Genomic DNA, 12,745 nt, shown 5'->3' on the forward strand with positions numbered 1-12,745 from the left:
AAAAAAAAGAAAAAAATCCGGTCATACGTAAAATTAAATAATTCTGCTTGAAATTAAATCGGAGAGAAACTCTGTGGCACCTAAAAGGCCTTGGAAGTTTTGTATAGCAATAAAAATAGTACTGCTAAAGTAATACACGGAAACCTATTGCATATATCCAAAATACGATCTTCTCTTCGATTACACCGTCAGTTGTAAAACTGTTTAGTGTGGATATAGTTATATGAGAGCTTCTTTTTTTTAAATATTAGTTTAACAATGTAAGCAAAGTTTATCTATTACGTACAGAGTGACTATATAATTCTATACATATTAGGATATAATAAGACTTTTGAGATTGTAAAAATCATCAAAAAATCTATCACAATTACCATTTACGTAACAAGTAATTCTCGTTCTTTATTATTCTTTTTTCTTTATATTATTGTTGTAATTTAAACATCAAGGCAAATAAGGGGTGAATTTCAACAGTGGCCTAAATTAGCCAAGTAGTCTTCCACAGATAAAAATATGTAAATAGAGTAAATCTATACTAAAATATTCAAGTATATATAAGGTGTGAGCGTAATATAATAATTTTGTGAGGTAAAAGACCCTCTCGTTAATGGTCATCCATTCGTTACACGCTATGAGTTTTTAATATGACTGGCAAAAATTTTTGCAACATGTGTTCTCTCTTTTATTTTGAATATCTTTTTTTTCCTTTTTATATTTAATGTGTATCATCGGAGAGACGATTGATGGCTCTCTGCATTTAGGTGTTATTGTGCTTGTGAGACACACCTTCCAGACGGCACCACAATGGTAATCTCACATTGATACACTTCTAATCAATATATTTACCTAGCAACAACATCAGAGACTCTTTAAGGACACAACTTATCCTGACGATACTATTATCACAGGCATTATTTATATAACTCTGCTAATCATGACTATTAAATATTTCAGAATTAGTTTTTCTTTTCTTTTTTTCCTTTTTACATATAAAATTAAAACTTCTAATGTTACACGAAAGATGAGTACGACTGATTAGCTTAGGTGTATGTATACGTAGGCTTCGTGCAATTTACTACAAATGCCGATGTTATATGCGCGAGCTTTAAAATAGCCTCCTAGTACTGCTCTTTTTGTGTGTTTCTCATTCGTCTGATTTTTTTTCCTCTTTACTTTTGTCTCGTATGAATAATGAAATCAGATATTATATCGAAAATTTCCCGTGTATGCAAACGAATCTGATAAAGCTAGTCAAGTATAAATATAAACATATATATATTTTATATGTATATATATTAAATATATAGTATATATATACATATATATAATATATTTATGTGTATATATATATATATATTTATATATGTATATATGAATGTGTGTGCTACCTAGCATTTGGTATGGCAAGATAGTATTTGTAATTAAACATTATTGTAGAGATAATGTAAGGTAACACAGTATGTAGCAATCTGCCAAATATCCGATTTACATATGTTGTATACACATTGCATTTTAGTTCAATCAAATCTTAAGGCTGATCATGTAAACAACCCTAAAAAATATGTGTATTTCTATATATGTATGTGTTTTATGTGATTTTACTTTTCCCTTTTTTTTTTCAATGGATCTCATGTTAATTATATACATAAATAGAGGTTGTTTAGCAAACTGTACGTTCTTTTTCTTTACATAGATAAAGTATCGTCCCTATGATACCGGTGGTATATGGTACTCTTACGAATCTTATATAATATATTACGCGAAATCGTTGCCTTTCATTTTGTAAAAAAAATGCGCGGGAACGATTTCTGTAATTTTATAACAAATACATTTACACGGTATGGATACATTATTCACTAGCACCACAAACCAATATAATTCACACACGCATATATGTTCATATTCATATGATGGACCACACATAATAAAGCATCCTGAGTAAATATTGTAACCATTATGTGTCTCGTCTAATTTTAACAATGCACAAATGGGATCTACTCGTTTTTTTCTTTTTTTCGTAAATGTAAATATTATAATTATTTCCTTTTTTTTTTATGTTCAAAGTGTATCCTCTCTGTATGACACTTCTTATATAAGATATTAAATGTTTGATTTTCAACATACCATAATCTATTCCTTGCACATTAACGTTGTTTTTATATTATGTTCTCAACTATCATTTTCAAACGCGCAGAAAGAAATCAGGAACATGGCTCTTATTAAGCTTTGTGCCTGCTGCAATGAGGAGTATCGTTTCATTCTCTCTTCTTTAGAAATACGATATGATAAGAGCAGGAAGTACTATCAACTACCTCGCAGCATGCAACATTCTTTTTTTCATTTTTTATTTTTCTTTTAAGCGAAAAATTTTGATCCTTTTATCATGAAATTTTTATCCTGCTGTGAGCTTATTAGTTACTTATAGAAGCTCTTAAAGGAAAACCTTTTAAACATAATCTCTGTACTTATATATGCATCTTGAAGCATCAGTTAGGACTAAGAAGACAAACATTCTTGATTAATAAAAAATCAAGACGAGAGAACGTCTTGTTTCGAGCACGAATCGAAACCAGCGCGCAAAAAGTGCTCGTCGGAGACTAGAATAATTTGATTTATAAACATACTTAAAATACTGACGTGTGTCAAAAATGATGTACAACAACCAATTTTGACGGAAGGCCATTGTAAATTGCTTTCGCTACTACAAGCGACCCAACTGACCGGTTGGTCGATTATAGCTTACTGCTCCTTCTTTTCTTTCTTTTTCTCAATAAACTGGTTCCACTTAGTTAATTTAATTTACTTTGGCAGTTTACCAAAATGCAAATTGCTAAGTTACTATTATACTGTTTGGTCGGAGACGTACATTATCTTTCTGCTTTTTTTTGTTTTCAATATTGTTACTTTCATAAAACGGGGACGCATTATATTTTTATAACTATTAAAGCTGCATGCTGCACTTGTTTCTATTGCTTCAATAGGCCCAAAATTGGAACGTAATGCCTTGGGCATGCCCTTCCCATCTTTCGTTGAGAGCAGTTTCCAAAGAAGTTTTCACTTGCAGAAGAAAGTTACAACATACTTACTCGTCTGATGCCACTTCACAATATATAAAGAGTGTTTAATACAAGGACATGGTGGTTATTTTTGGCCAGTGTTACAATATATCCTTCCGAAGTTATTTTCAGACCGCAACATCGAGACACCTATAAGATACAACATTGTATTATCAAAACATGCAGATATTGTTATAAAAAGTTTTTAAAATTACTACATCTTTAAACATATTAGTGTGTAAAATGATGAGTAAAATATAAAATGTGAAATGCAATGTAAATTGTAAAAATATTAACTTTAAATTATTTATCAAGCATTTCTTTATGTATTAACCTTTATATATTAATTTATGTATGTAACTAACCAGTACAAAAGTTATTACATTATTACTGGCACACCCAAATAATATATTTAAAAAAAATATGCCTATATAACATATTTTAAATTATTAAAATTCTACAACAATGTATGCTCTCTCTTACCTTTACATATGGACATTCAAATTCTGAGATTAAAGAACCAGCTCTGGAGAAGACAGCTACATGAAAACGATTACCATGTGAATCTCCAATTAATACATCTCCTGCGTCGCTAATATCGATCCCGTTTGGGAAGTTTGTTACATTCTCACAGCCAATGCGACGCAGAAATTTACCCTCTTCATTAAATACAACGACACAATGTCCTTTGAAGTCGCAAACAAAATATTCTTTGCCTAAAAATTTAGTCGTGTAGAATTATAAATTATTATATCACGCCTTTATACGCGTGCATCAATTATATTAAACTTTTGTAAACTGTGCGTTATTTATAAATTTATTAAATTTTTGCAATATGTGAATAAAAAAAAATTATTAAGGATAAATTGTCAATTATTAATAGTAATTTTGTTACATGTATTGTAAAAATTATATATTAAGGCAAAAGGACAAAGATGATGCCTACCACTGATTGCAATATCACTTGGTTCTCTCATATAGTCACTGCAGTCAAACCACCTCAAAAGATCTCCTGTATCACTGATTACGAACACAGTTGGCGACACACTGTCAACAGCCACAATATGTCCTTGGCTGGTAACAGCTAGGCCAGCTACGATATCGATGTAACGAATAGCGATCTTCTTGATAAAGTGACCGTTCTTTGTAAATATCTGCATTCGAGATCGTTCATTTCCACGATCACATACAACAAATTTGCCATTATTTCTCATAACAGCCACTTTTCTAGGATACCACAATTGTCCCTCTTCTTTACCAGGAACACCAAATTGAAATTTGAAAGTACCAGTCTTATCAAAAATCTGAAATTAATATGCATAAAATGTATATAATTTATTATAAGACTTATTAATCTATTTTTTCCCTATAAAGAAATGTAGTTGTCTTTATACATTATACAAGATAATTACCTGAATCCTATGATTATTCGTATCTGCAACAATAATATCTTCATCAGTTCCCAGACAAAATCCGTGAGGCGAATTAAACTGTCCTTTACTGGGTCCTAATTGTCCAAACTTGCTCCGGATATGCATAGGCGTCAATTTCGTATTCTGAGACCTAGGATGGGCAGGATAATTCCCAGTCCCTGATCCAGTTACATTGGCAACGGTATTTCCTACTACTACAGGCATGTTATGCATAGAATCGCCTATTAAGTCATCTAAAAATAAAATATCAATATTAATAAAAGCAAATGCAATAATTTAAAACCATTTTATTTTTAAATCGAAAGGAATTAGGCTCGTTATATATTCAATAACATGATAAGAAAACTAGCGTCTACGAGCCACAGAGGATGGTAAATGCCTGAAAAATTCTTTTTAATTGTACGCGAAATTTTAAACGAAAAACACGGCATATGCATCTATTTTACTTGGTGCATTTAACCAAGATCATTTTATTTTTATTTTTTATAATTTTTACTATGTTATTTAATGAATAAAATTGATTTCTTTTAATTAATTTTTTTTTTAATTAATATCAATTATACAGATATTAGAGTAATCTTACCAGCACCCTGTGAAAGTATCGGTGAAGTAGAAGAGGACAATGGTTGAAATCCTCCATTTAATAGACTATTGGCAGCCAAAGGACCCAGACTTGGGGTATCTACAATGGCTGGTGAAGGTCCACGTCCCAATACTAATCCACTACCACCATTAATAGTAGCATTTCCCAGATCTACATATTTGAAATAAATTTAGATAAAATTAGGTACATTATGACCATATGATAATGGTAATATAACTCGTGTAATTTTGAAAATTTTTTAATTTTTATATGTAAATTATAAAAAAAAAAGGTTTTTAATTATATAAAGAGAACAGAAGTATACGTAGATAAAACACATGATTAATAATAATTAAATACATTGTATACAAAATGTGTACTGAAAAACTGAAAAATATAGATTGTAGTAATTCTAGAATATCTGTTTCATAAAAAATTATTTAAGCATTTGCGGAAGAGAGGATAGTACAAAAATGAACTGCAGCAATTCAAAAATTAATTGTTCATTTTTTAATTGTATTCCTTACCTTGATTACCAAGAGTATTTCCTAATTTTGCAAGAGCTTGTAAATTATTGATGGCATGGCTTGTTGAACTTAGATCCCCAGCAAATAAGTCTGCCAAAGTAAAGGACGGAGTTGGACTAGGATTTGAGCTAGGTCCAACTACACCAGTGTCACCCACCATCTCTACCTTCTCCGCTAAACTGGCCAGTTGTTGTAAATTATATTCTTGGATACTAGTCAGCCCATGGATAGGAACTGTACCTGGTGGAAGAGGTACGGGTGGTGGAGGTGGCGGAATATTTTGAGGACTCGAAGTCGGTGGTATAACAAATGAGGGTTCACCTTCAAAAGAGGATTGCATTGACGTGGGAAGTGAAATGGGAGAGCTTGTGCTGATGGAACTTGGACAACCCATTGAAGTAGTATGAACCATTGGCTGATTTGTAGATACTCCTGATACCGTTGAAATTGGTTCAGGAATAGGTTTCACTTCCGGTGTACTTTCAGTATGAAATTTTCCAAATACTTCCTATAATATCATACATGATACATTTGTGGGATATATTGATATAATTTAATTTGATCCAAAGTATAATTAATTACGCATATTTACCTTTACAGTATTCTCAAATTGATTATAATCCGTTTGAAATTCAATAGAGAATGTTACATTGTGTTTTGGTGTATTTTTAACTAAATTCATCAACTGAGCTCTTACAATACGACGAAGGGCCAAAATTTCTACCGCATCGCCGTGTTCTAGGAGCCTTGAAGTAAAACGACAAGCATCCTCTATTTTTTCTACAGTTTTTTCGACGCTATAACAAAATTTAAATGTATTGAAACGTATTACATATAATTATTTTATTTTATAAAATATAGATACCTATGGAACATGCACATACCTGTGAAAAGTGTCCATGATTTCAAGCTCTCTGTCAGAATGCAATTTTTCGAGCTCAGTTAATGCATTATCTCTACAGTTCTCCAATATGGCCTTGTAACTTTGAAAAGTCTCTGTAATTAAATCTTTTGCTTGGTCATGTTGTACTTGCAGTTCGCTGAGTGCATTCTCCAATTGTGCCGAAACTTGATCGCATTCAACAATTTTCGCTTTACTATCAGCCATCAAATTGACTAATTCTTCCTTTTGTCGTGGTTCTGCATCTGTCAGTCGTTCATATTGATGCTCTGGTGCTTTGTGCTCCACAAGCAGACACTCATTGCAAATAGGTTCCTAATCATACAATTTAACTTTATATATATACTTGAGATTTTATTAAATATCAAAATTAAACTGAGATAATTTATAGAATTCAAGGATATATAAAATAATACGTAAAATATATAAAATATATAAAGATAAAGATAAAAATATATGAAAGTATTTATATTATTTATTAATTTTTCTTGTTTCGAAATAAATTTTCATTTCTATAAGATATTTATTGTTTTTTCCGCAATTAGTAATTATATTTACAAATTATTTAAAAATACAATCAATGTTTCAATTCTTTTTTCATATGTGTACAGAATAAAGTATAATTTTCAAGCAATATATAATTATATAAATTATAATGTGCAATCTCCATATGAATATATTCTATACATTTAAAAATTATATTTATATTTATAAAAATTTAATTTGAAAAAACTAACAATGTGCAGAATTTGTAGCTGAAATTATAGGTATACAATTACTATAATTGTCCTAGATGCTTAAGTGTTCTGATCAATTTTATAAAGCTCAGTATTAGTGGAGAAATATTTATGCAATCTTTATCGGAAATGATGATTTATTTCCCATAGACATACCTGGCACGTATGACAGTAAAACTTCATATTTTCAGCAGGATGACATTCGCAAAATATTGGTTTGTGTATCGGAATAGCTTCGTTGGATTGCTTCAAATCTTCAAAGGCAACTACTTTATGGTGCTCGAAGCAACGCATAAACTGATGCGCCGTGTTGCAATTTGGACACAGGAAATTGGCGCAATCCGAACAACGCGCCACGGCGCTCTCTTTGGCCTTGCAGGAGGTACACAGTACTGCCATGTTCTCGATAGCGGACATGTCCAATATATTGGTGAGAACGTAGTCGCACGTGAGCGACGCGGCGCCCTTAGAACTAACGGAAGTCTCTTGATGGCAAACGGGACAGCTTATGATCGAGCCCACCTTCGAGTCCCCGGCCTCGTCCATGAGAAGCTTGTCCAGACAAGTCTCGCAGAACACGTGGAGGCAGGAGAGCACCCTGGGCGAGCACAGCTTGCTCATGCACAAGGCGCAGCCCTGATCGTTGGCCTCGCCGTTGCCGCACGTTATCTCCTCCAGGGCATCGCCGGGGTTGCCGCTGTTGTAGCCGCCGACGGAGTTGACGGAGCTGCGCTCGCCGAACATGTCGCCGTCGAGCTCCTCGGTGCCAGTCGCGGTGGCGATGCCGCCGTTGCTCGTTGGCGGCACCGCGGCGGCCCCGGACGGAACGGCCACCGTGGACGATGCCATCCTGCGATCCCGTCGACGGGGCGATCGAGAGGGAGGGGGGGAGCGATGTCCCGACGTCCTCCGACCGTGCTTATCTCGGGCGCCCGCGGATTCAGATCGTCGTCGACTCGACGTCGATTCCTCCTTCTCCTCGTCTCCCGCTCCACTCGTTTCCTTCTTCCCCTTTTTTTCTCGCCTCCTCGTCCAACGAGAGGGACGGCCAAGATTCTCTCTCTTGGATTTTTCCTCACGACGCGCGCGACGCTCGAAACATCCTACTGTCGTGCTCGCTCGCCACGCGCGAGAAACAAAAACACGGGACGATCGGCTGGCGCGCGAGGAAGGCAGGAAGTCGCGGGAGCCGCGCCAAGAGCGTACGTACTCGGGGAAAAATCTATCTCTCTCTCTCTCTCTCTCTCTCTCTGTCTATCTCGCGCGAGCCTGGCGGATAAGTGCGCGTACGTGTGTGTATGTGTATGTGGGTATATGCATATATATATATAAATATATATGTATCTGTGTGTACGTGTGCGCGACTAACGGTTGTTCGTATATATCGCGCAGTTTCTTACTTGGAGATTGCGTTCTTCCTCAGCGGGGGCCACGAGAGTCGCGGAATCGGAACAGCAGCTGATCGTATCGCGCGTACGTTTATTTACATCACGGTACCTAGTCGCACGCTATGTCGCCGTCGTCGTCGTCGTCGTGTACCGTGGTTGCACTAAAACTTCCCGATCGTCGATTCAACGCTGCGTATCGGGACCACTCTTAAACATTATTAGCCTCGACGTGCGCGCGCGGGATCCCTTTCTTTCACGATCCTCGACGGCGATGTGATTACAAGTTCTCTCTTGCTATCGACGCGCCTCGTCCGCGAGTACTTCGCAGTCCTCTATACGTGGAACAAACGAATAAATCATTCGAACCGAGAAGAGCTTATCTCTCTCACCCCTCGATGCGGGAACCTTTGATGATCGATACCGAGATGGGAAACGCGGGTAAGATTGCTCGCGCACGCATGCGCGATAGAAAACCACGCGACAGCCAATCAACATCGAGTAATCTCGATGAGCGCGACGTTGATTGGCTGTCGCATAGCTTCCTACCGCGCATGCGTGCGCGAGCAATCATTCGAGTTTCCCATCTCGGTAACGATTACCAAAGATTTCCCGCATCAAGGGGTGCGCTTCGATTGGACATTAAAGATTAAAATTTAATCATTCGGGAGGGAAATTTAAGCTCCTTTTGATGTTGTTTTTTGTGGCTAATCAAATTTAAATTTTTACTAAAATATTGCGCGCTATTAATTTTTTTATAATATAATTTTCAGTATTTATTTCCTTTTATATATATATATATATATATATATATATATATATATATATATAAAGAAGGAGTTATTATTATTTTTATTATTTTAATATAAAAAAAATGTTCTTTAAATTTGCTTAAATTATTCTTGGCATTCTATATATTAGACATTTGATTAGTTTCTTATATGCGTTTTGACAGATCAAATTCTTTCTTGATTGGTTGATTAAACGAACTTTTGCAGCGTCCAATGGGGAGCGTTCGAGTCGTGTTTCGTTTTATCACGACGTCTAGTGTAAATATATAGTTTATGGTCAATTGACGTAACCGGTAAACTCGCCCAAATTGATATCTTCATAACCACAAGCTATTCAAGCATCATTTAAGCGTAAAATTTATAAACAAAAAAATGATAAATATGTTAAAACATGTTTCTCTTTTATTTTTTTATTTTTTCACTTTTCTTCGAATAAAGTCTGCCAAAACATTACAAAGGGTTTGATCTTTGGAGGAAAAGGTATATATAATAAATTTGATTTTTAACGAAGAACTCTTTTAATACACATTACATATATCATTAAAAATATTTCCCGGACATATTTCGAATTCAGAGATCAATGTCGAGTCCTATAAAAAGATTGATCAGGCATGTCCAGGCAAATTTTTCTCGCGGGCAAATGTCAAATCGCGAGACGGCCATTTTCTTTTTCATTGTATCATGATTTTGCGTAATATGTGTATATGTGTGTGTAATGTATATATACATACATTGCGTGTAATGTATGATATAGGGTGAGTGTATGTATACATATATAAACACACACATACACAGTCTTATTCGTTGACAGATATATTCTTATTTTCGCGCGATCTACCAGCTGACGTTGCTGATTTATACATATGTTGGGCACAGGTGTACCAATACGACGCCGAGGAATAACACACGCATCGCATACACGCAAAACGGGACCATAGCACGACGATACGCGAGGGGAATTGAAACTGTAGGATCTTCCGCATAACCTCGACCTCATCGGAGACGATTAATTCATCGCCGGATGAACTACGAAGTCGCGCGTCGCTGAGCCTGGGCCATCGCCTCTTGTAAAAGGTATGATGTAGCTTTAGGTCGTCCTAACGTGCGCGATTAAGTGAGAGCGAACGATAATAAAGGCACAACACGAGACGCTTCAACGGGTGCCTTCCTCGCGATATCGTCCTCCGAGTAAATAAAAGATTCGAGCATCAAAAAAATAGCAAAAAGTTAGAAATAAAGAGAGCCCGTGAAAGGCAAGATGGAAATCATTCCCAGTGCAGTCATTTTAATGGATGACTTTTGTCTCTTTTTCTTGACATTTGCATTCCGTGCATTCTCGGGTTAAATTTAAAACTTTTGCATTAAAAGGTCAATGCGCCCGTGTTTTCGTGTAGAATGTATCGCGAGTAATTAGCAATTTGCAATTACACTCTATTACTTGACTCTATTATTTTGCTTTTAATTGTTTAAAAATTAACGGCTTATTTGTATAATTTTATTATCTAATAAAGTGATGAATGTTTAAAGACTGAAAAAATAATTATTAAAGCTAATCCTTGGTAAGTAGAGAACCTATCTAAATACATTTACAGATGTCTTTGACATTTCAACAAATTATATTAGATGCCAAAAAATTAGTCATTCGAATCTCGGACCATGAAAATACAGCAGATACTCTGATAAGTGAAGTAGAGGCTGTATGTGGACAAATAGATAACATGAAGCAGGTAAATATTGTTACATATTAGAGAGAGAGAGAGAGAGAGAGAGAGAGAGAATGAATAACCAATAGCATATTATATACATCTTTTCTATGTTATATGATATTTATAATATGGCTTTTTATGTTTGCAGTATCAAGAGGAAGTAGAAATTTTAAATACAGAAGCTAAGCAAAGACCACATTTGCAATTAATTGCTGGAATCCAAAGAGAAAACAAACATTTGCGAGAAATACAGGCAGAAAATAAAGAATTGAGAAGTGCATTAGAAGATAATCAACATGCACTCGAGTTGATAATGTCCAAATATCGACAACAAATGGCCTCTTTATTACGTCTTAATAAAACTGATTTTTCATCATTGTACAATTCAAAATATGCCAATGTAAGTTTATGGATAAATATGTTATTAATTAATTGAAAATAAATTAGAGTGCAAAATATAATGTTTCCTTTATATACTTTTTATACAGATAATAACCAGTCAAGCAGAAAAAATTAATGAAATGGCAGCTGTAATGAAAACAGCTGCTGCCTTAGACGAGGAAAATGAATTAAAAGAAAAGGAAGCATTCCATTCTTTAAAAGAGGAAAATGCCACGCTTCGAGAAATAGTAAATATTGCAAATAAATATGATTCCCTAAACAAACAGTGTTCTGTAGAAAACAAAATTGTTCAAACGGAATTGCCAATAGATTAAAAAAATTCGGTCTTAGATTCTTTGAGCCTTTTTATAAGAAGTTGGCAATATTTATTTCACAAAATTTCATGACGTATATATTATTATTAAATAAAATCTATTATAAATAAGAAGTGTATGTGTGCAAGTTGTAGTATGTATATATATATCTATTAAATATTTGTAATAAATTGTATAAGCCATTTGCAATCATATTTATCTTACAATTAATTTAAAATTGAGATTGTTTGTGCAATTTTTTTTGTACATGTCCTTCACAAAATGCTTTATTTTCCCGAAAAGAAAAAATATTAGAATCTCTTCCTTTTTCACCTTTTCACCTTTTATTGAAGAGAAAGTTTGGCATGTGTTTGGTATGAATTTAACGCGGCAAATTTTTTATTGCGACAATATACCGCAAATTTCTCCGAATAACTGTCCTTTTTTTTTCAAAAGAAAAAGACTCGTAAATTACAAGGTATTGACAAAAATGTGAAAAAAATGTTTGAGAAGAAAGACTGAATTAAATTTATTACGATTTTACCGTTAGAGAGAAATGTACATAGCTCCGGAATACTTTTTTAAATTTATATCATTACCTGCAAAATGTTACAGTGCAACAAGCGATATTGACCGCTTTTAAGGAAAATGTTTCAATCAATATTGATCGATGTCTATCTACTATTCATGTTCAATAGATAAAAAATAGATTTCATGAAATGCATAAAATGTTTACATAGATATAAAATCTATTTATTTATGTTCCTATTTTGATAACTCTTATCTATGGTACAGATAAAAAAATAATTTCATAGCGATATCTTATGATTATATGTTATTGCGAAATTTTTGTTTCTTGATGAATTTTATGAGTTCTTCCCCCCTTCGAATGTTCTAAGCCACACTTTTCTCGTTCTTTATTTATATTTGTTCT

General features: G+C 34.2%; 2 protein-coding genes across 2 annotated transcripts; one reads left to right on the forward strand and one right to left on the reverse strand.

The window, feature by feature from the left end:
* Window positions 1–1,338: 1,338 nt before the first annotated feature.
* Window positions 1,339–9,054, reverse strand: LOC105251387 (B-box type zinc finger protein ncl-1). Its single transcript, XM_011258180.3, has 9 exons — window positions 7,391–9,054; window positions 6,481–6,812; window positions 6,189–6,393; window positions 5,597–6,104; window positions 5,070–5,240; window positions 4,466–4,719; window positions 4,000–4,357; window positions 3,537–3,769; window positions 1,339–3,203 (listed from the first exon to the last, which is right to left on the reverse strand). Exons 1-9 carry the CDS (start codon window positions 8,081–8,083, stop codon window positions 3,099–3,101), a joined length of 2,859 nt encoding a protein of 952 aa, XP_011256482.1. The 5' UTR covers window positions 8,084–9,054; the 3' UTR covers window positions 1,339–3,098.
* A 647-nt stretch (window positions 9,055–9,701) lies between these two features.
* LOC105251386 (FGFR1 oncogene partner 2 homolog) lies at window positions 9,702–11,923 on the forward strand. The gene is made up of 5 exons (XM_011258177.3): window positions 9,702–9,890; window positions 10,287–10,484; window positions 11,003–11,137; window positions 11,265–11,516; window positions 11,605–11,923. The coding sequence occupies exons 3-5, from the start codon at window positions 11,003–11,005 to the stop codon at window positions 11,830–11,832; spliced, it is 615 nt and encodes a 204-aa protein (XP_011256479.1). The 5' UTR covers window positions 9,702–9,890; window positions 10,287–10,484; the 3' UTR covers window positions 11,833–11,923.
* The last annotated feature ends 822 nt before the right edge of the window (window positions 11,924–12,745 follow it).

The sequence above is a fragment of the Camponotus floridanus genome, unplaced genomic scaffold (assembly GCF_003227725.1).
Source record: "Camponotus floridanus strain SB8 unplaced genomic scaffold, Cflo_v7.5 scaffold1, whole genome shotgun sequence".
Lineage (NCBI taxonomy): Eukaryota > Metazoa > Arthropoda > Insecta > Hymenoptera > Formicidae > Camponotus > Camponotus floridanus.

Coding starts and splice junctions, on each gene's coding strand:
- LOC105251387 (XM_011258180.3), bottom strand. CDS start 8,083: ATGGCATCGTCCACGGTGGCCGTTCCGTCCGGGGCCGCCGCGGTGCCG. Junction 6,105..6,188: donor AATTTGAGAATACTGTAAAG/GTAAATATGCGT, acceptor ATGATATTATAG/GAAGTATTTGGAAAATTTCA. Junction 3,204..3,536: donor TTGAATGTCCATATGTAAAG/GTAAGAGAGAGC, acceptor TGTATCTTATAG/GTGTCTCGATGTTGCGGTCT.
- LOC105251386 (XM_011258177.3), top strand. CDS start 11,003: ATGTCTTTGACATTTCAACAAATTATATTAGATGCCAAAAAATTAGTC. Junction 11,138..11,264: donor AAATAGATAACATGAAGCAG/GTAAATATTGTT, acceptor TTATGTTTGCAG/TATCAAGAGGAAGTAGAAAT. Junction 11,517..11,604: donor ACAATTCAAAATATGCCAAT/GTAAGTTTATGG, acceptor CTTTTTATACAG/ATAATAACCAGTCAAGCAGA.